Source organism: Culex quinquefasciatus, chromosome 2, assembly GCF_015732765.1.
Source record: "Culex quinquefasciatus strain JHB chromosome 2, VPISU_Cqui_1.0_pri_paternal, whole genome shotgun sequence".
NCBI classification, from domain to species: Eukaryota; Metazoa; Arthropoda; class Insecta; order Diptera; family Culicidae; genus Culex; species Culex quinquefasciatus.
The window spans coordinates 67709525-67731139 of NC_051862.1; the positions used below are offsets into that span (position 1 = coordinate 67709525).

The 21615-nt window shown below is 42.9% G+C and overlaps 4 protein-coding genes across 4 annotated transcripts; 1 reads left to right on the forward strand and 3 right to left on the reverse strand.

Annotated features, from left to right (window-relative positions):
- Positions 1–483: 483 nt before the first annotated feature.
- Positions 484–2372, reverse strand: LOC119766708 (zinc finger protein 2-like). The gene is made up of 2 exons (XM_038252057.1): positions 1020–2372; positions 484–957 (listed from the first exon to the last, which is right to left on the reverse strand). Exons 1-2 carry the CDS (start codon positions 1069–1071, stop codon positions 521–523), a joined length of 489 nt encoding a protein of 162 aa, XP_038107985.1. The 5' UTR covers positions 1072–2372; the 3' UTR covers positions 484–520.
- Positions 2373–5458: 3086 nt separating this feature from the next.
- LOC6048672 (zinc finger protein 782) lies at positions 5459–7680 on the reverse strand. Its single transcript, XM_038250409.1, has 4 exons — positions 7581–7680; positions 6059–6886; positions 5788–6004; positions 5459–5730 (listed from the first exon to the last, which is right to left on the reverse strand). The coding sequence occupies exons 1-4, from the start codon at positions 7678–7680 to the stop codon at positions 5517–5519; spliced, it is 1359 nt and encodes a 452-aa protein (XP_038106337.1). The 3' UTR covers positions 5459–5516.
- Positions 7681–8044: 364 nt separating this feature from the next.
- On the forward strand, positions 8045–19911 carry LOC6048671 (gastrula zinc finger protein xFG20-1). Its single transcript, XM_038250410.1, has 8 exons — positions 8045–8114; positions 8277–8975; positions 14275–14601; positions 14662–15095; positions 18376–18496; positions 18548–19375; positions 19429–19645; positions 19702–19911. The coding sequence occupies exons 1-8, from the start codon at positions 8045–8047 to the stop codon at positions 19907–19909; spliced, it is 2904 nt and encodes a 967-aa protein (XP_038106338.1). The 3' UTR covers positions 19910–19911.
- Positions 15854–17439, reverse strand: LOC6048670 (zinc finger protein 235). Its single transcript, XM_038252056.1, has 5 exons — positions 17248–17439; positions 16961–17190; positions 16758–16908; positions 16383–16579; positions 15854–16321 (listed from the first exon to the last, which is right to left on the reverse strand). Exons 1-5 carry the CDS (start codon positions 17403–17405, stop codon positions 15858–15860), a joined length of 1200 nt encoding a protein of 399 aa, XP_038107984.1. The 5' UTR covers positions 17406–17439; the 3' UTR covers positions 15854–15857.
- Positions 19912–21615: the final 1704 nt, after the last annotated feature.

A 21615-nucleotide genomic window follows, 5' to 3' on the forward strand; every position in this document is an offset into this window, starting at 1 on the left:
CCCTATGTAAATTTTTATGTACAACGGTAAAAAACACGATTAAAAACCATTTCTGATCACTTTTTTTCATTTTAATACAAAAATTTTTTTTTTACAAGACAACATTTTTTCGATGGATCAACTATGGTCCCCTTGGAACAAGCTGTCAAGTAGGAGCTTTTCTGTCAAGAAGGACCACGAGGTTAATTTTTCAAAATTGATTTAAAAATCCATTTTAAACTCTATGTGGTCATACAAAGGGTCATTGTACTCAGAAAAATAAGCTTTATCGCTGTAAACAATAATATCAGCAATCTAAACTTCATTTTAGGACCCAATTCACTCAAATCTTAAAGATAAATGAGATGATTTACAAATTCCTAGGGCTTCGGATTTCCTTCCACTGGATTTCCTCCAGATTTCTTGAACACAGTACTGGATATTAAGATAATAAACCAAATAAACTCAACGAAAACAACAAATTTAACGTAAATCTTCAACAAAACCATTTATTGCTCAAATTTCCAGAAAAAATACCCCTTCAACCCTCCTCCGCGTGGCACTTCTTCACGTGCGGCTTCACCAAACATTTGTACGCGAACCGTTGCCCGCAAACGGTGCAGCTGTACGGCTTTTCCTGCGTGTGAATCCGCCGGTGCACGTACAGTGCATTCGCCGACTTGAGCGCCTTGCCGCACACCCCGCACGGATAGTTCCGCTCGTCCGAGTGGACCGCCTGGTGCCGCTTGAGACTCTTTGTCGATTTGAACTTTTTACCGCACGTGTCGCACCCGGCCACGGGCTCTTCCGCGTGGGTTTCCATGTGCGCCTTCAGCGTTCCCTTCGAGGACAGCTGGACGCCACAGAGCGGACAGATGGGCTTGTCCTTGCCACAAAGCATGTTGTGCCGGTACAGTTCACCTTTTCCGTAAAAGTGCTTGCCGCAGCTTTCGTTTTTGCATCTGTACGGTTTGATTCCTGATTAGAGGGGAAAGCAGCAATTTAATATATTATAGTTTAGAGTTTTGGAAAGTTCTTACCGTTGTGCTTATTCATGTGCGCTTCAAGAGTTTGAGGACAGAGAAATTCCATCGAACAGATCTCGCAGGTGTGAAATTTACGTCTCTCAACGCGTTCATTGCACCTTGAAGCATGGTTCTTCAACCCTCCTTGGGTGTCGAACCTTCTTGGGCAATTTTCGCACGAGTAGATTGTTTTCTCTTGTTGCTTATTCAGGGATGCGCTGCTTTTTAATAATGATTTTTATGAATTTAAAAAAATACATTCAATGAGTCAACTCACATGTCCACGTCAAACGCTTCCGGAGTATCTTGCTCAACGTTTGGATTTGACGAATCAACTCCCTTACACACTTTTTCGTGTTTTCTTCGTTGACAGTTTCCGTACATAGGTTTGTTACAGACTCCCTTGCGGCACACGTAAGGTTTGATTCCTAAAACAAAGGCGGAGAATGTTTCAAGATTTTTTAAAACCATTTTAAGTATTCCTACCCGAGTGCCTATTGAGGTGCTCTTCCAACCTGTAGGCCTGCGTAAAATTGGCCGAACAGACCGAGCACGTGTGCAGCTTCGCGGCGAGTGGCTTCTTTTTGGGCGGCTTTTTACAATACTCAAAGTGGATCGAGGCGCCAGCTTTAGTTTCAAACTTTCGCTTGCATTTTGCGCAACTAAATCCAATTATTTCCATTTTCTCTACGATTTCTGCGGTCTCGCTGGGCCGCTCCTCCGGTGAATCTGGACGGCTTGCCTCCTCCGCCCCCCAATCCTGCTCATCTTCCAGCACTGGCTTCTCCTCCGGCAACTCATTCGCACCCGAATCCTGCCTGTTCCGCGCCTCAACCTCGGCAATTTCAATGCGCTCCACGTGTTCCTGAACCACCTTCCGCGTCCAACCCATTGCCTCCACCTGATCCTTGGACAGCCAATCGTCCCCAACCCCATCCAGTCCAAACGAAAATCGCGCCCTCCAAGCAACCGCCTTCAGACACCCCTCCCGGAAGTCCCCGAACGTTTCCACCATGGTCCAGCAGGACCGGCAAACGGCACATTGCTCCAGCTCCATCTCCACGCCCAAAAGTAGCGCCAACTTGTCCCGACCGCTCGCCACATCCAGACAGTTCCAGCTGGGTTCGGTGGAGAATTCGACCACCTGGTCGGAGGTGCACGGGCGTAGACAGAGGGAACAGAAGAGGGACACTTCCGGGATGGGATCGGCTCCGGTTGGGTTGGTAGGTTCCGGTTTTGGTTCCTCAATTACGAGCAAGACTTCGCTCAAGGGTTGGCGCGTGACGGATGGGACGAATGGTACGGATTCCTCTTTGAGTACTTCCAGTAGTGGTCCCGTTAGGTTGTGAACGGTGGTGGATTCCGAAAGTGGGGGGTCTGCGAAAAAATATTGACAAATTTCTAAAATGTAAATCTTACGAAAAAGAATTTTAAATACGTTTCAATATTCCACAATAAGTCAAGAAAACAAACATTATTAAGCTAGTTTTAGCGTGTAACTGCCGTTAACTTGGAATTTGACAGTTAATGAATAACATTTTACACTTAAAAACCAATGACAATATTTACAAACCTTGACCAACCGAAAGCAAACCAGCCTTAATTTGGAGCTCTTTTTGCTTACTAACTCTTGCTTGCCACACTTTTCTACCTTGAATTTGGCGCTTTGTTTTGAAACCCATTTTGCAGTCACCGAAAATGTATTTTTGTAAATTTTTTGATCAAAATCGAACTAGTCTTTTTTCAGATTTCAAAGTTTGTACACATAAACAAGGGGTCTGCCAACGTTTTGTTTTCATTTTTTAAACTAACCTTGCGTTGGCGCGATCCTTGGCCAACCGGAAGCAAACCGGCTTTTGTTTGTTTTAACCTCGGTTTTAACGGCTCTTTTCTGCCAACATTTTATTGCCGCTAATTGACGTTTGTTTTTGGGAGGCATCCTGCACTTATTGAAAGTTTATTTCTCGAGTTTTTTTTGATTAGGTCCTATAAACATATGAAAGACAATGGTTTATTGGTCCTTTTCAAAAAAAACTCTGGATTTGACCATTTCAAACTTTTTGTAAACAACGCATTCAAGAGTTTGAAATTTCCTATTAAATTTTTGTGAGCATTTACGAGGGGTCGATGAACGTTTTGTTTTCAATGGGTAATAAATAATAATACAAACCTTGAATTTGCGACAACACTGACAGGGACAATTTCTGCTTAGCCAGTTTTATTTGAAGCGACCTACGTTGACCGGCAATTTTTCGCTTTGTTTGGAACGGCATTTTGGGGAATAAGTAAGTATTTCCCGTTTTTCCTATAGAAGTTTAAATCGTTGTTACCTAAATAAAAATAGCACCGAAATTTATGTTGCTTTGTCACAACTTGACTTGTTTGCGCTTGAATAAGGTTCATTACATTTGTTCAGCATAAGATGTTAGTTGAGAGACCCCTCGTTATGATTTACTGAACACTCATAATGAAAACTCTACAAATGGGCTTCTTTTCAGTCATTTTCGATCAGCATCTAGTGAACAACAGAGAAAAGTGTAAAAACTAAGCAAAATTCTCTTCAAAACTCATTTCTGGCTTTGACGAAATTTATCAGTGTCAAATTGACGCCAAAAACGAGCGTTCAAATGAGTCAATTTGGTTAAGCGTGTAGACTAAATTCAAAATAAACGTTTGTTTACACTTTCAATGCGCTTCGAGCGTTCCGTTTGTCGTAGTTTAAAATACTTTTAAGCTTTTTGCACAGTAATGCCACGGTCAATCGGATACAGGCCGAAGCGAAATAAGCAAGCGAAAGCCGCGCGCCTATCTAGTAAAAATATTTAATACTTTGAAATGTTAAATGACAGCAAAAATTAGTCAGTTCAGATGAGTGCTACACGTTAACCAGAAGTTACAAATTATCCTTAATAAACTTTAACCCTCAATAACAAAAACTGTTTGAATGTAGATTTTAACAACGACTCTCTCGTCAGCGCTCGCAGTGAGCGGTCGTGATTTTTAGCGCGTTTTCTGGCGGTGTTTTGTTTACCTTCGCCGACGGCCATGGCGGCGGCCGCGGAGGCGGGAAGTGATTGGACGGTCCAAAAGACCAAGGAAGGGAGGCTGTTCTATTGGAACAAAGCTACGAACAAAAGTGTGTGGGAGAAACCGGACGGGTTTGAACCAGAGAAGCAACCGGCGACGGACAAGAAGGATGACTGGGATGACGATCCGGATGTCATACCCCGCGTTCGCAAGTACCTGGCCGGCCAAGGGGATGAATGGATTGTTTACTTCCGGCCGAAGTGTAAACCGTTGAATGCGATGCGGATCTCAGCCGACCTGTGGAAGCATTACCCCGGAGTGACCAACGTGACCAAGCTGAATCAAACGAACTTCGTGTTGTGGTCAACAATCCGAAAGAAGCCAACGACATCGTTTGCGATCCGCGATTCTGCGTCGAGTACCGGGCATGGATTCCAGCACGTTCGGTAGAAATCGACGGAGTGGTGAGCGAGGAAGGACTGACAGCGAAACAGATTCTGAACGGAGTTGGCCAGTTCAAGCGAAGGAACCTGCCGACAGTCCAGATCATCGAAGTCAGACGGATGGCAACTTCGGAGGGCGAGGCCGCGAATAAACGGTTCATTCCATCAAGTTCGTACCGAGTTACGTTTGCCGGAACAGCACTGCCGGATTTCCTGCTGATTGACCAGGTACTCCGACTACCAGTACGAATGTTCCACCCCAAGGTCATGAGCTGCACGAATTGCCGGAAATTGGGTCACACGAAGTCTTTTTGCTACAACAAGAAGGTCTGCGGCAAGTGTGGTGAGAAGCATCAGGACGAGCAATGTCAGGCAGTGGAAAACAAGTGTCTGCTCTGTGGAGGGGCTCCGCACGAAACTCGTTCCTGTCCCAAGTACAGGGAACGTTCGGACAAGTTGGAGCTGGAACTGAAGAGGCGCTCAAAGCGATCTTTCGCGGAGATCGTCAAATCGGCTGCAGCTACAGCCAGGAGATCGCAAGAAGAAGGAACAATCTCGCAACCAACTCGACAAAACTGGAAAAGTTTTGAAGGATACTTCCCTCCTAGCGGACAAGGAAGATTTCAACCAAGCATTCCCTCTGGTAGGGTCAACAAGGAAACACCAGGAGATGGCCAAAGTGAAAGTTTCTTTTCCACAAAAGGAGGCTATCAAGTCCGCCGGCATGCGGATTCCGTTTTCCAGCATCGTGGAGCTGGTTCTGTCGACGATGAGCGGACCGACCAGAGCAATCGTGGAACCTCTGGTACCTTTCTTTCGAGCAATCGGTAAACAGTATGCCGAGAATTCAATCCTCTTGGAGTTTATCAGCTTTGACAGTTAGAATTTAGGAAAAATTATTGAATTATTGACCCTCGGTCCCAACTTGATGTGTAAATGTCTAAAAGGACCTAATAAAAATAAGCTTATAGAATAAAAAAAAAATAGATTTTAACAACAATTCACTTTATTTCAACATTAAACAACTTCCGTCGAGTACGAGTCAACCCTCTCCCGAGTGGCACCTCTTAATGTGCGGCTTAACCAAGCACTTGTACGCGAATCCCTGGCCGCAGATGTGGCAAAAGTGGGGCTTTTCCTGGGTGTGAATGCGCATATGAACCCGCAGCGCTGCCGTCGATTTCAGCGACTTTTTACACACACTGCAGGGAAAGTCCCGATCGGTGTGGATCAAGCGATGTTTTTTGCAGGTGGATCTGAAATCAAAACTCTCTTTTATAATTCTGTTGGCAATTCAGTCGAGAAAAACTAACTTTGCTTTGAACAGCTTGCCGCAGATATCACACGGGTGGGTCGCCTCTCCGTGGGTTTCCATGTGGACCTTCAACGTGTCTGGCGTGGCTGACTGAAGGCCACATTCCGGGCAGATTGGCTTCTCCTTGCCACATCTTGCTTCGTGACGAATCCGATCCTTATTGGTGTAGAAATGACGATTGCAATTTCCCCTTCGACACTTGTACGGTTTGATACCTGGAAATTGAATTTAAATTAAATTGAAGATAACCAAACCAAGTTAGTTCTAACCTTTATGCTTGTTGAGGTGATCTTGCAGCTCTTTTGGCGCGTTAAAATCGGCAGAACAGATCGGACACGTGTGTCGTTTCTTTGGCTTTATTCGATCTGACTGTTTGCAGTAATGCAAATGAATAATCATACTATTTTTTCCTTCAAACTTTTGCTGGCAGTTTGGACACGAATGGACTTGAATTTCCCGAATTTCTTCAACCATTTCAACGCTTTGTTCAACAATTTTGGATTTGCCATCGTCCGTTGAATCCAGACCATCTTGAAACGAATCCTCATCCGGTCCAACAATCTGCTCCGCCTCAATCCGCGCCTTAACTTCCGCCTGCTCAATCTGCTCCATGTGGTCTACGATAATCATCCTCGTTTTCGCCACAACGTCCACCCCAGCCCTCTTGAGCCAACCTTCCCTGGACGTTCCCTTGGTCTCGATCCCAACGGTGAACCGCTCACGCCATTCTGCGGCCTTCCAGCAGCACGTCCGAAAGTCGGCCAACAGTTCCGTGAGGGCCCAACAGGACCGGCAAAGGGCTCCTTGCTCGGTGAGGTCGATTTGTAGGCCCAGAACATTGGCTAGTTGTGTCTGGACTTGGGCCACGTCCAGGCAGTTCCACGTCTGCTGGGACGAGAATTGGACAAATTTGGCCGGCGGGTAGATTCGCAGGCAGAGGCAGCAGAATACGTTTTCCTGAGTTGGGTCCGGCTTGGCGGGTACTTCCGGGTGAAGTAATTCGTGGAAGATTTCAATTGATTCCGTTTTGATGACTTGCTGATCTTCCGATGGAGTCTCCTGAGGGGCGTCTGCTTCGGTTCTACATGCTTGGAAAGCTTGAAAAGATAAAAATAATAAAAAAATCTCATGATTATTAGCATAAGGTTTAAAAAATAAGGCCAGCGAAAAAAATATAACTCCTCGTCACAGTGTATTGATGCAAACAAAGGTCTAGCTCGAAATGTCACTGTCCCTGCGAATCATGTTAGCTGTCATCGTGCGGTAGGCCTTTAAAAACTACATAGTTGCTAGAAAAAAATGCAAATCTGATTCAAATTGCAAACAAACCAACTTCTGTAGCACTCAGAGTTGTGAATGGACTGTGTTAAGTCAAGGAGGTATTAGACTATGTCAAACGAACAAGACAAAATGTATGCAAGCTGACGTTTCTACAAACAAATGTTGGCGAACAAACAACACAGACAAACTGTCAAAATGTGCGAGTTTGTTTGTTTGCCGTAGTCTACTACCTCCTTCAGTTTACTTTTTTCCGTCGGTTAATCTGAGTCTTTTGGGCTTTAGTCTTAAAATATGCCATATTTGGGGGTAAATTTTGATATCTTAAGTGTAACATTTTTTTTATTTTTGTTCAAAAATTTATTTTGAACTCGTCTAACAAACATCCAACAATAACAAGATTAAATAAAACATCGAGGGGTCTATCAACGGTGATATCATACTGTCAAAACATTGTGGGCACGATACAAAATAAATATTGGGCACTAAAGGGTAAGTTAACTTGACACAAACCTTCCGGAAAATCCTGCTCTGCAGTTTGCACTGGTTCTTCCACTTTTTCCAATTGAACGACCTGTTGCTGAGCTTGTCTAATTTTTATCCATCGTTTCATCTGCCCCAGTTAGCGTTTAGTCTTGAACCGTGGCATCTCTTGGAGTTTGCTTTATTTCACTTCAAATTTTTCACGTTAATAAAACTTCTTCAAAAAAAATCGGACGATTGTTTTGAACTCGGGATACACATAAACATCAACAATATCGAGGGGTCCACCAACACTGGAAACATGCTGCCAAAATTGTAATCGATCAAACTTTTGTTGAAAGCCTTTCTGGACCCCTCGGTTATGTTTACTTCTCGATGAACTTCTAAATTGGTGTTAGAATTTATTTTATCAAAGTTGTTGGTGCAGACATTACAAAATGCCTTTCAAAAGGTCCAAGCAAAAGGCTGCATTGCTAAGATGGCAAAAAGCAAGAATGGCAAAGCAGAAAACTCAAATACTTAGTCCAAATTTGTTGGTCCCTTTGCCCTCGGCGGCTCGGCAAGGTTTGTGATTTCAACTGACAGTTGTCAATTTCCCGATTAACGGATTTGACACGCTAAAATATTATTACTCATTTTTATTTTTTTTTTTAAATTAAATAAAGTAACTTAAATGTGATTGAGAAATTATCAACTTGTTATTTTCATATTAAATTTTATCGCCAGACACCACAGTTCCGGAAACATGTCCGGAGCCCACCGCCACCTACAACCTCACGGAACCGCTGCTGGAAATATTCAAAGAGGAGCCCCAGCTGGAAATTTTCGAGGAAGAACCACCCATGCTGGACATCCCGCCCGACGCGCTCGAACCCCTAATCGAAGTCATACTCGTACCAAAACCGGAACCACCCATTCCCACCGACACCGATCCCTTCCCGGAAGTGGGCCTCTTTTGCTCCCTCTGTCTACGTCCATGCACCTCCGACCAGGTGGTCGAGCTCTCCGCCAAACCGAGAGGACGGGACAAGTTGGCGCTACTTTTGGGCGTGGAGATTGAGGTTGAACAGAATGCCATTTGCCGGTCCTGTTGGATCATGGTGGAAACGTTTGCGGACTTTCGGGAGGGTTGTCTGAAGGCGGCTGCTTGGAGGGTGCGATTTTCGTTTGGGTTGGACGAGATTGGGGACGATTGGTTGTCCAAGGAGAACGTGGAGGTGATGGCGAGGACGCGAAAGGTGGTTCAGGAACACGTGGAACGCATTGAAATGGCCGAGGCTGAGGCGCGGAACAGGCAGGATTCGAGTGCGAATGAGTTGCCGGAAGAGAAGCCAGCGCTGAAAGATGAACATGATTGGGTGGAGGACGCGAGCTATCCAGATTCCCCGGAGGGACCGCCTAAGAAAGAGTACATTGAATTGTCCAGTAATTTTAGTCAATTTTAACACAATTCTTCTCCAGTTCCCCCAGCGAGACCAATGAGTTGCCACTTGCTGTGAAACTGCACACGTGTTCCGTCTGTTCGGCCAATTTCACGAACTCGTACCATTTGCGAGAACATCGTAACAAGCACCTGGGTAGGAACATTAAAAAAATCAGTAAACAATGCTAGATTAGTAGTGTAGGGTTTTCGTCCTTCAAAATAATGTAAACAATATAAATATATTGACCGGGTAATAATAACCCGAAACAGACTATCCCTTACTGAAGCGTGTACTTGGTTTTTGACAGCGCATGAAAAGAGGCGCGTGTTTATGTTTACGCTGTGAACAAGGGAGAGTGAACGATTGGCGCGGAAGTGTGAGTGTGATTGAATTGTGCAGGAACCGGTTGGCGGAATCCGGAGCAGGACACGACGGAAGCGGACATGAGGTCAGTGGGTGGTTGGGAGGTTAATGATCGGCAGCGATGGTGCTGCGTCCGGAACGTCGTGTCTCAAGGAGTCCCGGTTGCGACTCTACATCTGGCGACGAGGATGGGATGGACCGTTTTTTTATCAGAGGGAAAAGAAGAGGACAATGGACCAGGTTCCGGGTGTCGTCAAATTATAAACGAGCAATTGTGTGGTAATTGTATAATTGATAATTTGATTCTGGTATTGAAGTGGTGAAGCGAGTGTGGTTTCTCGCAAGATTGTTTATGAGAAGAAAATAGTAGAAATTATTGAAAGTGGAAGCGAAAGCGAAAATCAAAGTAAAATGGTTGATTGTTTTCCCGGAGGGCTTGCCGTTGTTTATGATTTGATTCTTGACAGTTTGGCTAGAGGGCCTTACTGCAGTAGAAGATGTGCTGAGCTGGAAGGGTCATGGATCGAATATTTTGGTCGGGCTCTGGAGATGAATTTGGCTAGGGGGCCAAATGATAAAAAAAAAACTTAGCAAAAGCTAGGGGGCTCTAGAGTTGAATGATTTTGGCTTGGGGGCCAAATGATTCAAAATTTGCAAGAGCTAGGGGGCTCTGGAGTTGAATGATTTGGCTAGGGGGCCAAATGATTTAAAGTTTGCAAGAGCTAGGGGGCTCTGGAGTTGAATGATTTGGCTAGGGGGCCAAATGATCAAATGTTTGCAAGAGCTAGGGGGCTCTGGAGTTGAATGATTTGGCTAGGGGGCCAAATGATTTAAAGTTTGCAAGAGCTAGGGGGCTCTGGAATTGAATGATTTGGCTAGGGGACCAAATGATTTAAAGTTTGCAAGAGATAGGGGGCTCTGGAGTCAAATGATATGGCTAGAGGGGCCAAATGATCAAAAGTTTGCAAGAGCTAAGGGGCTCTGGATTTGAGTGATTTGGTTAGGGGCCAAATTATATAGACTCTGGAGTAGAATGATGTGCTAGGGGGGCAAATGATCATAAGTTTGCAAGATCTAGGGGCCTCTGGATTTGAGTGATTTGGCTGGGGCCAAACGATTGAAAGTTTGCATGAGCTAGAGGGCTCTGGAGTTCAATGATGTGACTCTTAAATTACTCAATGTTGGCTAGCGGTTTCAATCTATAAAGATTTGCTAGATCCTGGGAGATCTAAATATCAGTGATTTGGCTTGGGGGCTAAATTTTGATATCGTGGAGAAACTAGAAGGCTCTACAGTAATATAACTATTGCAGAGATGTCATATGTCTTTTGATTGTCCGAGTTAAGAGGCACCTTAATTTATTTAAAAGAGCTAAATGTTTGACAAGAGTCAAAGGAATTGAATTTGTACGAATTGATTCCCAGTACGTTGTTGTATTTAAAAGATGTTTCCTAGTCAAATCTGAAGTATTCAAAAGTAAAAGTGATTTCTCGATAGGTGTATAATCGAGGCAACGGACGGAGTTTGAGGACAAAATGTAACTGAAAGATTTCCGAGTCAAATTCATTGACAGTGTTTCATATATTTGACAGAAAAGGTTTGCTTTGGTTTGAGAGCCAAACGACGATCAAATTTTAATGTGCAAAGACTTGAAGACTAAACATTTGAGACTAGTGGTCGAATGTGGTTGGAAATATGACAAGAACAAAACGCATGCTGCAGTTTAAATCACTTTACTGCAATATTGATTAGACGATATTTGGTTAAAGGAGTTTGAATTTGAAAAAGGCTATGATGAAAATGATTCTACTCTTTCATGTTTGGATATGTAAAATATTTTGACAAAGATCGTTATGGTTAAAATTCCCACCAGGAAATATTTGTGAACCATTCAAAACATAATTGTTTCAAGTTTTCAAAGTGCCTTTTGTTTTGTTTGGTGTTTAAAACAATAGTAAGGTTTTTCTTCTTATCATTGTGGCGCAACATATGAAAGCAAGCCAGATGAAAGAAAAGGAAAGAGATGAGAGGTTGGCAAGTGTTGGACGAACAGTCCAAAGGTAGACCGAAGGTGATCCACAGGTTGATGGGTTCGAAGTGCATAGCAGATTTGAGTTAAAGGTTTGCAGCAGAGACCACCGAAGGTTGTAATGCAGATGATTTAGTGAGTTTTTTACATTCCTAATGTTTTGGGCCTAGTCTAAGTCACTGATCTAAATGTTTTATTAACATTTAGATATAGCTAGGAATCAAAGTATCAAAATGTTTTCCAGATTCAGAATTGCTAAAATGGTAGGTAACGATGGATCACGCGATGGATTGTAATTTTTCAATTGAAGTTGTTAAATGTTTATCTGAACGAGTCGATTAAAAATAAATGTTCGGCGTAAAAAAAGAGAACTTTGAATGAATGATGTTTTCAATATTTAATTATTCAAGTGGTTTGTGTTACTTGTTGGTTTTGTATTTTTTTCTGTGATATGTGAAAGCATAGTGTATTAGTACACTGAATTATGTTTTGAGAAACGTAGAATTATGACAGTTAAAAATTGTATGGATCTAAGAGTTTTCATTTTTTTTTAACATTTTTAAGTTGATGGCCACTGACAGTCAGATCCCTTAAGAGAGTAAATATGCTCACTGGGAATACTGACCGGTAGGGGATGGGTTTCGACTAGCGGCGTGCTGTGTTTCTAATCCAGAGGTCGTGAGTTCGATTCTCGTACCGAGATGATGAACTTTAAATGTAAACGTAATTGAAAAAAAAGTATTGTGTTGTTTTATGGATACTTATTAAACATTATAAAAATGATAATGTTTATAGACATGACAATTTACTGATTCAAATACTAGTATACAGAAAGGCTGCATAAGGTTCGAAAACATTGAATAAGTAAAATACTACATGAAAAATATACAAGATTGAGAACAGTTGAAATAAGAGAGTACTGATGCATTTGTTTTGAATGGCTAAAGTAACGTGTTTATAAAGATCGGACTTATTCAGGTTCAGATCGAAAGTCGAGATGAAAGGTCTTGTATAGTAGTAAATAAATTAAAGTGTTATTTGTTCTATGATGTAATTGAAGGATTGGTGAACTTCAATAACCGTTCAAAAGTTAGTTATCATCTCAGTTTTATAAAATAATTGTTAAAAGGCTAATCACTCCTGATATTATGATGATTATGAAATCTTTTTCGATATTGCATTTTAGCGAAAATGATATAACCAAAGTAATTGCTGTTTAGCTCGGAACAGTAAAGTTCTCTTCTTCGGTACGGAATGAGTTATCGACTAAATTTTCAATCCAATGGTCGTAAGTTTATGAGTGATAACAAAAGTGATCTAGCTAGTTATTTGAACTGAAAATAATCAAACTGTATGAATATGTACGATTTTGAAATTTATTCAGATAATAAATGTTGAGATTTCATATCAAAGTGATTGACCAGAACTTCAAAACAGAGAAAAGATGAAAACATGGCCCAAATGAGATATACATAAAATATGAGTTGTTGAATTCAATGTAGTTACGAAATGATAAAGAATAAAAGAACAGTCTAACTACTAATGCAATTTTTGGTAAAAGCGCTAGTAAAATTTTAAAAATGGTTTTCAGGGTTTGTTGTGTTGATAATAAATTAATGATTTATTATTTTTTTGTAAAATTTTGAATTAACTCCGGGATCGATAAAAATAGATATTTTATTTTAAAGCAATTCAAATAAAGTAGGATGTTTAGCACATTCCATTGGTATGTTATATATGTAATATGATGACTTAAATCCATTGCAGCTTAAACAGATAAATCTGTGTGTCTTGTGTGACATCTTATATTGGGTTCAAAATTCTCAGAATTATTCTCATGAAGAAATTGGAGCATTGACTAAAAAAAATCGGGGTAGAACGTGATTTAATGTTTGATAGCTTGAAGTGTAGAGAAATCGTAAGAATGTATTTATTAATATTGCATATTGGTCATACGAATGGTTTGAGGTTCAGTGAAGTATACTAACTGTTTTCAAAATTATTCAAAAGGTGAAGTGGGAGAGCGGATGAAGAACATAGCTGGTGAACTAATGAACATCACTGTTTCAAATGTGTTGAGGGAGATTGAGTGTTACTTAACCTTCGGGAAGTCGCGTGTTTTCGCCTTTCTTACAAGTGCCCTTACAAACTGTGTACAAAGTACACGTACGCGACCTCCGGTGGGTTAAAAAAATATGTTTATTTTCACTTGTGTAGGAAATAACTGAAGACGATTTGAATTCTAATTTGTTTTGAAAATAAATAGTTGCATTCCGGCAAGTAATTGTGGCAGTTGATAAGGACGTTGATTTGTTTTGCCTTGAATGTTGAATTATCAAACTTGTTTACTAAGCAGTAAATAAGTTTGGGATCGCTAGATAACTGGTTGAAACGGATGTGTATTTTGCTGTGGTTTTGTTTAGTTTAACTCAAGTTTAACTAATGATAAATTATTGAAGCAAGTGATGAAGAGATTAAATATTTGAAATTGTCAATGAGAGTGAATTCAAATCCAACAAATGTTTTATTTAAAGGAAGATGGGGATGTAGGGTTTTCGTCCTTCAAAATAATGTAAACAATATAAATATATTGACCGGGTAATAATAACCCGAAACAGACTATCCCTTACTGAAGCGTGTACTTGGTTTTTGACAGCGCATGAAAAGAGGCGCGTGTTTATGTTTACGCTGTGAACAAGGGAGAGTGAACGATTGGCGCGGAAGTGTGAGTGTGATTGAATTGTGCAGGAACCGGTTGGCGGAATCCGGAGCAGGACACGACGGAAGCGGACATGAGGTCAGTGGGTGGTTGGGAGGTTAATGATCGGCAGCGATGGTGCTGCGTCCGGAACGTCGTGTCTCAAAGAGTCCCGGTTGCGACTCTACAAGTAGAATAAATTTATTTTAGGCATCAAACCCTACGAGTGCCGTAAAAGAGATTGCAACAAACGCTTCCATGTTTACAATCAACGAGCTAAACACGAAAGAAAGTGCAAGGGAAAACAGTCGTTGAATTCAAGTGTTGATCAGGAATCATCAGCTGCCGAGGAAATAATACTGAAAGTTCACCCGTGCAGTAAATGCCCAAGGAGATTCGACACCAAAGCCGGGTTCCTGACGCATAACCAAAAGTGCAAAGGACCTGTTGAGAGCCCTCAGCTTAGCCGCTGCTCAATCTGCTCGATGGAGTTTCGCTTTCCAAAGAAGCTTGAAGTGCACATGAACAAGCACAATGGTAAGAGTTCTCCGAACTCCTAACATAATTGTTCTATATAATTGTTACTTTCTCCCCCAGGAATCAAACCGTTCAAATGCCGCACTGAAGGCTGCGACAAGCATTTCTACGGCAAAGTTGCACTTAACCGACATGCGGAGCATTGTGGCAGGGACAAACCGATTTGTCCGCTGTGCGGACTCCAGCTGTCCTCGAGGGGAGGGCTGAACGCGCACTTGAAAATCCACGCCGGAGAGCCCGCCGCCGAGTGCGACACGTGCGGGAAAAAGTTCAAGTCTAAAAAGAGTCTCACGCGGCACCAGCTGGTCCATTCGGACGAGCGGAACTATCCGTGCGACGAGTGCGGGAAGGCGCTCAAGTCGGCGAATGCACTGACCGTGCACCGGCGGATTCACACGAAGGAGAAGCCGTTTGGTTGTGTCATTTGTGGGCAAGGGTTCGCGTACAAATGTTTGGTGAAGCCGCACGTGAAGAAGTGCCACGCGGGAGAGGATTGATGGGAGTGCTGGCTTCGATTTGTTGAAATAAATTTGTATTGTTATCATAAATGCGGTTGTTTTGATTTGTTTGTCTTTTAGTCAATGTTGCTTAAAATCTATTTTATGCAAAACAGTGAAGCTTTTCGTTTGATCAAACATTTTTAGCCGTGCATTCAATGTTGATTTTCTGAGGGGTCCAACAACTGTCAAATAAAATCGGTAATCGCTTCTGAGGGAATCACAAAAAGAATCAAAATTTGCAGAAATGTCACAACATACACGCTTACCCGGACTCCCTCAAATTTGACGTCAATTCAGTAATGTTTTCTGAAGTGGAGCCACGCAAATTTGAGATGGAGCACTCGAACTCAATTTTGTAGTGGCATAGACCAAGTCATGAAGCAAAATCTAGTTTAGGCCTGTGGACTCGAATTCATCTCAAAGTTGTAAAACGCTTTAAGGAACTTTTAGGACGATTTCAGGGTGGTTAAAAATCTTCGCGGATTTCGCGATTTTCGCGGCGCGGATTTCTGTTGAATGTTCCTGTGGGTCTATCTTCAAGAATACAACGTAGATTTCGATGGCTAGTGAAAATGTTTGTCTAAATCTAGTATTTCCAGAAGAAAGAACGCAAATTTATCTAAATCCTGCTCGGTGAGAGCAATTTAGATTTCCGCGAAATCCGCGAAATTCGCGAAAATCGCGAAGATTTAACCACCCTGCGATTTCATTTACAAAATAAAATACAGCTGAAAAACTAAATATGCGAATGACTTTTTATTTCACAAAAACCACTTCCGCGTGGCACTTCTGCATATGCCGCTCAACGAGACTCTTGAGCGTGAAACCCTGGCCGCACACGGCGCAGCTGAACGGCTTCACCTCCATGTGAATCCGCCGGTGCACGCTCAGGGAAGCGGCCGTCTTGAGCATTTTGCCGCACTCGCCGCACGGATAGTTCCACTCGTTCAGGTGCACGGTCTGGTGGTTTTTGAGCGATTTCTTGGTCTTGAACTTTTTGCCGCATGTTTCGCACTCGGCCACCGGAGCCACTGGAGCTTCGGGGGTACCTGCGTGGGTTTTCATGTGCGCATGCAGTGTCGCCTTCGAGGACAGCTGAAGTCCGCAGAGTGGACACACGGGTTTGGCCTTGCCACACCGCTCGGTGTGTTTGTAGAGGTGCAGTTTGCCGTAAAAGTCCATGCCGCAGCTTTCGTTTTTGCACTTGTACGGTTTGATATCTGCGGGGGAAGTTTACAGTTCGGTTAGATTGAATTTTAGGGGTTTTTGAAAAGCGCTTACCATTGTGCTTGTTCATGTGCGCATCCAGATGGTTAGCACTACCGAATTCAACCGAACAGATTGAGCAGGTGTGAAGCCGAGGGCTTTTTACAGGCTTCATGCAGTTTAGGCGGTGAGTCACCAATCCCCCTTTGGTGTCAAATTTTCTTGGGCATTTACTGCACGAGAAGATTTTTGGTTGGTTTTCCTCAGGAGCGCTAGGTTTAAGAAATAGACATTGTTTAAAGTACGGCGCTGTACGAGTAGTGGTAAGAAATTTGAATTTATATGGGGAAAATCAGTTTTTATCAAAAATCTCAGAAACTATGGAAGGGAGGCGCGTAAAAATTCTCCTGGTGGTTGATACAAAAATAACCCATCACTGCGTCTACTCACATGGCCACAGTTGAGCTTTCCGGGGATTCTTGATCAACACTTGGATCCAGCAAGGTATTTCCCTTACACTTCTGTTCATGTTTAAGTCGTGCTTGGAGGCCATGAAAGCTTTGGTTGCAATTTTCCTTACGGCACTCAAATGGTTTAACTCCTAAAAGAACGTTCATCAATATTTCAAGAATTCGACTAGAAATGTTTCTTACCCTCGTGCTTATTGAGATGTTCTAGCAGCCTGGACAATACCGTAAAATTGGCCGAACAGATGGTGCACTTGTGCAGTTGGGGATCATTTGGCTTCTTTTTGGGCGACTTCTTACAACGATCATAGTGAATCCTCATACCTGATTGCGTTTCAAACTTTCGCTGGCATTTTTCGCAGCTGTATGTTATAATCACCGGCTTTTCCAAGGTATCTTGGGTCTCGCTGGGAATTCTGTGAAAAAGTTTTGATAAGTTCTCCAAAAAGCAAAAAATAAAACATTAAGCGTACTCAACCATGGGCGGCGATTCCTTCACCGAATCCTGTTCATCTCCCAGCATTGGCTTCTGCTCCATCATTTCATCCATGTCCAAACCCTGGCTGTTCCGCACCTCAGCCATTTTAATCCGCTCCACGTGCTCCTGAACCACCTTCCTTGTCCTCGCCATCCCCTCAAAGTTCTCCTTGGACAGCCAGTCATCCCCAACCTCGTCCAACCCACAATTGAACCGCCCCCTCCACGCGGACGCCCGCAAACACCCCTCCCGGAAGTCGGCCATCATTTCCACCATGATACAGCAGGACCGACAAACGGGACACCGCTCAAGCTCAATCTCCACGCCCAAAAGTAGCGCCAGTTTGTCCCGTCCACTGGCCACATCCGGACAGGTCCAGCTGGCGGAAAATTCAACCACCTGACCGGAAGTGCACGGCCGCAGGCAGAGGGCACAGAAGTGGGCCACTTCCGGGGAGGGATCGGCCGGTTCCGTTTTTGGTACGAGCAAGACTTCGTGAAGGGCGGTTGCGTTGTCCTGCGGGGGTTCTTCCCTTAGAACCTCCAGCTCGGGCTCCTCTTTGAATACTTCCAGCAGCGGTTCCGTGGGTTCCGGAATAATGGGGTCTTGCCTCTGCTGTGATTGGTGCCATTTTAGCTTGGCTGCCATTTGATTGTTTATTTGTGATGAGAGCCGGTTAGTTTACAACTTTTTATCAGGTTCGTCCTTGAATCAGGTCCAGAATAGCCTCAAAAACGTCTTCACCAAGCCAAGACAAGTCAAGTCATTTCGGGAAACGACAATATGGTTAAAAAGGTTTGGCCGATGCACACTCTTTTATTTTCACGGTTTTCACCGGGAATTTTCTGGATTTTCTTTAATCCGAAACAAAATTTGTTTTGATGTTTTTCGAGGGGTCCAGTAACGCTGTGGTAACACTCTGCTTTTTCGTAAATAATTACAACTTTGACAGAAACTTACAAACGTCGGTGGACCCCTTGGTTTTGTTTATGTTTTGTAAAATCCGTTTAACGACTTCAACACAAAACATTCACCGAAGTTTTAAAATACTTTACACGCAAAATATATTTAAATTATTTGAACATAAATTTCATCAAAATAAACTCAAAAAATGGGATTTAAGAAAAAAGCCCGACTAGCGCAGATTGATCGATGGAAGAAAATTAAACAGGCCCAGCTACAGGATATTGAAAAGATTAAAAAGGAAGAACCGGAACAGGTTCCAGAGCAATGCTTGTACGAAGGTTAGTTTCCAGTTTTGAATTGAAAATTATGTTTTAACAAGTTTTTTACAGCTTTCCAGCAGTGCAACTTCGAACCTGCACCGGAACTGCAACAAGTGGTTAAAACGGAATCAATCGAAATTTTCCACGAACTACTTCCCCCGGAAGAACCACCCGCAGAAACTCCCGAAACCCCATTCTGCTGCCTCTGCCTCCGAATCTACCATCCGGCCAAGTTTGTCCAGTTCTCGCCCCAGCAGTCGTGGAACTGCCTGGACGTGGTCCAGGTCCAGGAGCAGCTCACCAGTGTGCTGGGCCTCGAAATTGACCTCACCGAGCACGTAGCACGTGTTTGCCGATCCTGCTGGGCCCTCACGGAACTGTTGGCCGACTTTCGGACGTGCTGCATGAAGGCCGCCGAGTGGCGTGAGCGGTTTAGCACGGGGATCGAGACCAAGGAAACGTCCAGGGAAGGTTGGCTCAAGAGGGCTGCGGTGGACGTAGTGGCGAAAACGAGGATGATCATTGTGGACCACGTGGAGAGGATTGAGCAGGCGGAAATTAAGGCGCGGAATGAGGCGGAGCAGATTGCTGGACCGGATAAGGATTCGTTTCAAGATGGTCTGGAAAGCGTGGTTGACCAATTGGATGCAACGGAAGATAACAAATCCAAAATCGTTGAACAAAGCGTTGAAATGGTCGAAGAAATTCGGGAAATCGAAGTCCATTCATGTCCAAACTGCGAGAAGAAGTTTGAAGGCAAAAATAGCATGATTATTCATTTGCATTACTGCAAAAAAACCGCTCCAAATAAGTCCAAAAAAAGGTTCACGTGTTCGATCTGCTTTGCTGATTTCAACTATCAAAAAAACTTACAAGATCACCTCAACAAGCATAAAGGTAAGAAATAACTTGTTACTTATCCTAAACTACATTCTAAATTAAATTTCAAGGTATCAAACCGTACAAGTGCCGCAGGGAAAATTGCAATCACCATTCCTACACCGTTAAGGAGCGGATCCATCACGAGAAAATATGTGGCAAAGATAAGCCAATCTGTCCGGAGTGTGGCCTTCAGTTGGCCTCACCGGACACCTTGAAAGCCCACTTGGGAACCCACCGAGCGGCGGCCCACCCCTGTGATATCTGCGACAAGCTGTTCAAATCAAAGTTAGCTCTTCGTCGCACATTTGAAATCGGTATATTAATGTTGTTTTTCATTCCAGAAAAACTCTCAAAAAACACCGCTTGATCCACGCCGAAGATCGTGTTTATTTCCCCTGCAGCGTGTGCGAAAAGTCGCTGAAATCGATGGCAGCGCTGCGCGTGCATATGCGCATTCACACACAGGAAAAGCCCCACGCTTGCCACATCTGCGGCCAGGGATTCGCGTACAAGTGCTTGGTTAAGCCGCACATTAAGAGGTGCCACTAGAGGATAATTTGGTTGATTGATGCTTGTTGAAATATGTTGATTTATGTATTAAAATAAACTGAATTGCCTGGCGAATGTCGGCAACAAAAATCAATTTTGTACGATATTTTTATACATTGCTAAGATATTGCTAACTTCTGCTTAACGTGCAATTGATTGAAGTGCTCACACTGAGAATCAACATTACATACAGTTCAGTTCACTTTTACACACTTGTATGGGATTTTTCAGTTCAAGTATGATTACACACTTTCGTGTAATCATACTTGAACTGAAAAATTCCATACGAGTGTGTAAAAGTGAACTATTGTGATTTTGGAAATAAATCGAAATGACAGCGCGAGTGTGTTTCATCTCGCGAAGCAATTTTGGGTTGTTACTTTTTTGAGTGTATCTCAAATGTCACATTCAAAACCAAAACAAAATTTCGCCGCGGCATCAAAATGAAATGTCGCGAGTGAAGTTGCGAAGAGACTAGCGCCGCAACCAAAAAGAATCAAGGAACCGACCTCAAAGTTCTGCCAGGAATCGCTGTATGGGCGTGAATTTGATGGATAATTCCATGAATTACAGCCTAAAAAAGGCTGATGACGGCGAGTTCGGGTTTTAAAAGGTCAATCCAAATTTTATATTTTAATGAGCCCACCAACTCAGCAACCGGATCAACTCGTGATGGGACTGGACCATATTGACGGTCACTCGGTAATTTTGTTGAGGCCAGATAGCAACCCAGCCCAAGATTGTGACCAAAACTCTTGATATTCTGTGTCTCCTCCTAAAGAACAAACTCAAAATCATCACATGCCCAACGAAAACAATTCGGATGCTAGTTTGAACCTCTAATGTACCGGAACATAAGATTTTAATCACTAATTAAACATAATTGTCCTCGGACCCTAATGACTCTTGAGTTAAGTGGTCCTTAAACGCAAATAAATAAAAAAACATAATTGTCCCAATTCTTCATAAATCCACGTAGAACTCCACGTTTGTTTTTCGATGACTCAAGCAAAACCAAGAAATCAAAACAAATATAGCTAACACACTGATTCAAAACAGCTTGACGGATATTTCGCTACAGAAAATCGTCGCGAGAGTTAAACTCGCTCAATTCGGTTTAGTGCCGCGGCGACAATATAAAAAGTGTAATGCTGATTCTCGGTGCACCTTTGACTTTATTCTCATCGTCAAATGGACTTCCGCACTAGCTTCCACATCGGTTACTCATTTTTGATTCATTCCAAGTCAGTTAAAGTCACACAAAAACGCACGTTCAAAATCACTCAGTTTTCGTCAAAACCAAACCTACTCAGAAATTAGTAAAAGGGGCATCTGTCAGATTTGAGTGAATTTCACTCAGATCTGGGTGAATATCACTCAGTTTTCGTGGAATTCTGAGTAAAATTCACCCAAATCTGACAGATGCCCCCTTTATTCATTTCTGAGTAGGTTCGGTTTTGACGAAAACGTGCGTGCAAGTCACCACAGAAACATTCCGGGTCAAAATTACGCTGAAACGAGCTGGTTCCGAGTGAGAGTGTAGACAATGAACGAAAACAAAAAAGTTTGTTGACATTCGTGCGTTTCGTTTCCCTGACTGAAAAGTCCGTCCGACGTCCGTCGTTTGTCGTACGTGCAATCGTACGACGTCGCACGACAATGTCGTGCGACATTCGCACGAATGTCATACGTTTTTGCACCAAAAT

What these genes read in the sequence shown, in the direction of transcription:
- LOC6048672 (XM_038250409.1), bottom strand. Translation starts at nt 7,680, where the DNA reads ATGAAACGATGGATAAAAATTAGACAAGCTCAGCAACAGGTCGTTCAA. An exon ending in TCACCTCAACAAGCATAAAG is followed by an intron (nt 6,005 to 6,058) that starts GTTAGAACTAAC and finishes TTCAATTTCCAG; the next exon opens with GTATCAAACCGTACAAGTGT. An exon ending in GGCAAGCTGTTCAAAGCAAA is followed by an intron (nt 5,731 to 5,787) that starts GTTAGTTTTTCT and finishes TTTTGATTTCAG; the next exon opens with ATCCACCTGCAAAAAACATC.
- LOC6048670 (XM_038252056.1), bottom strand. Translation starts at nt 17,405, where the DNA reads ATGGCGAGGACAAGGAAGGTGGTTCAGGAGCACGTGGAGCGGATTAAA. An exon ending in ACATCTCAATAAGCACGAGG is followed by an intron (nt 16,909 to 16,960) that starts GTAAGAAACATT and finishes ACGTTCTTTTAG; the next exon opens with GAGTTAAACCATTTGAGTGC. An exon ending in GAAAGCTCAACTGTGGCCAT is followed by an intron (nt 16,580 to 16,757) that starts GTGAGTAGACGC and finishes TCTTAAACCTAG; the next exon opens with CGCTCCTGAGGAAAACCAAC.
- LOC119766708 (XM_038252057.1), bottom strand. Translation starts at nt 1,071, where the DNA reads ATGGAATTTCTCTGTCCTCAAACTCTTGAAGCGCACATGAATAAGCAC. An exon ending in GCACATGAATAAGCACAACG is followed by an intron (nt 958 to 1,019) that starts GTAAGAACTTTC and finishes CCCTCTAATCAG; the next exon opens with GAATCAAACCGTACAGATGC.
- LOC6048671 (XM_038250410.1), top strand. Translation starts at nt 8,045, where the DNA reads ATGGCAAAGCAGAAAACTCAAATACTTAGTCCAAATTTGTTGGTCCCT. An exon ending in GCACATGAACAAGCACAATG is followed by an intron (nt 14,602 to 14,661) that starts GTAAGAGTTCTC and finishes TTTCTCCCCCAG; the next exon opens with GAATCAAACCGTTCAAATGC. An exon ending in GACAAGCTGTTCAAATCAAA is followed by an intron (nt 19,646 to 19,701) that starts GTTAGCTCTTCG and finishes TTTTCATTCCAG; the next exon opens with AAAAACTCTCAAAAAACACC.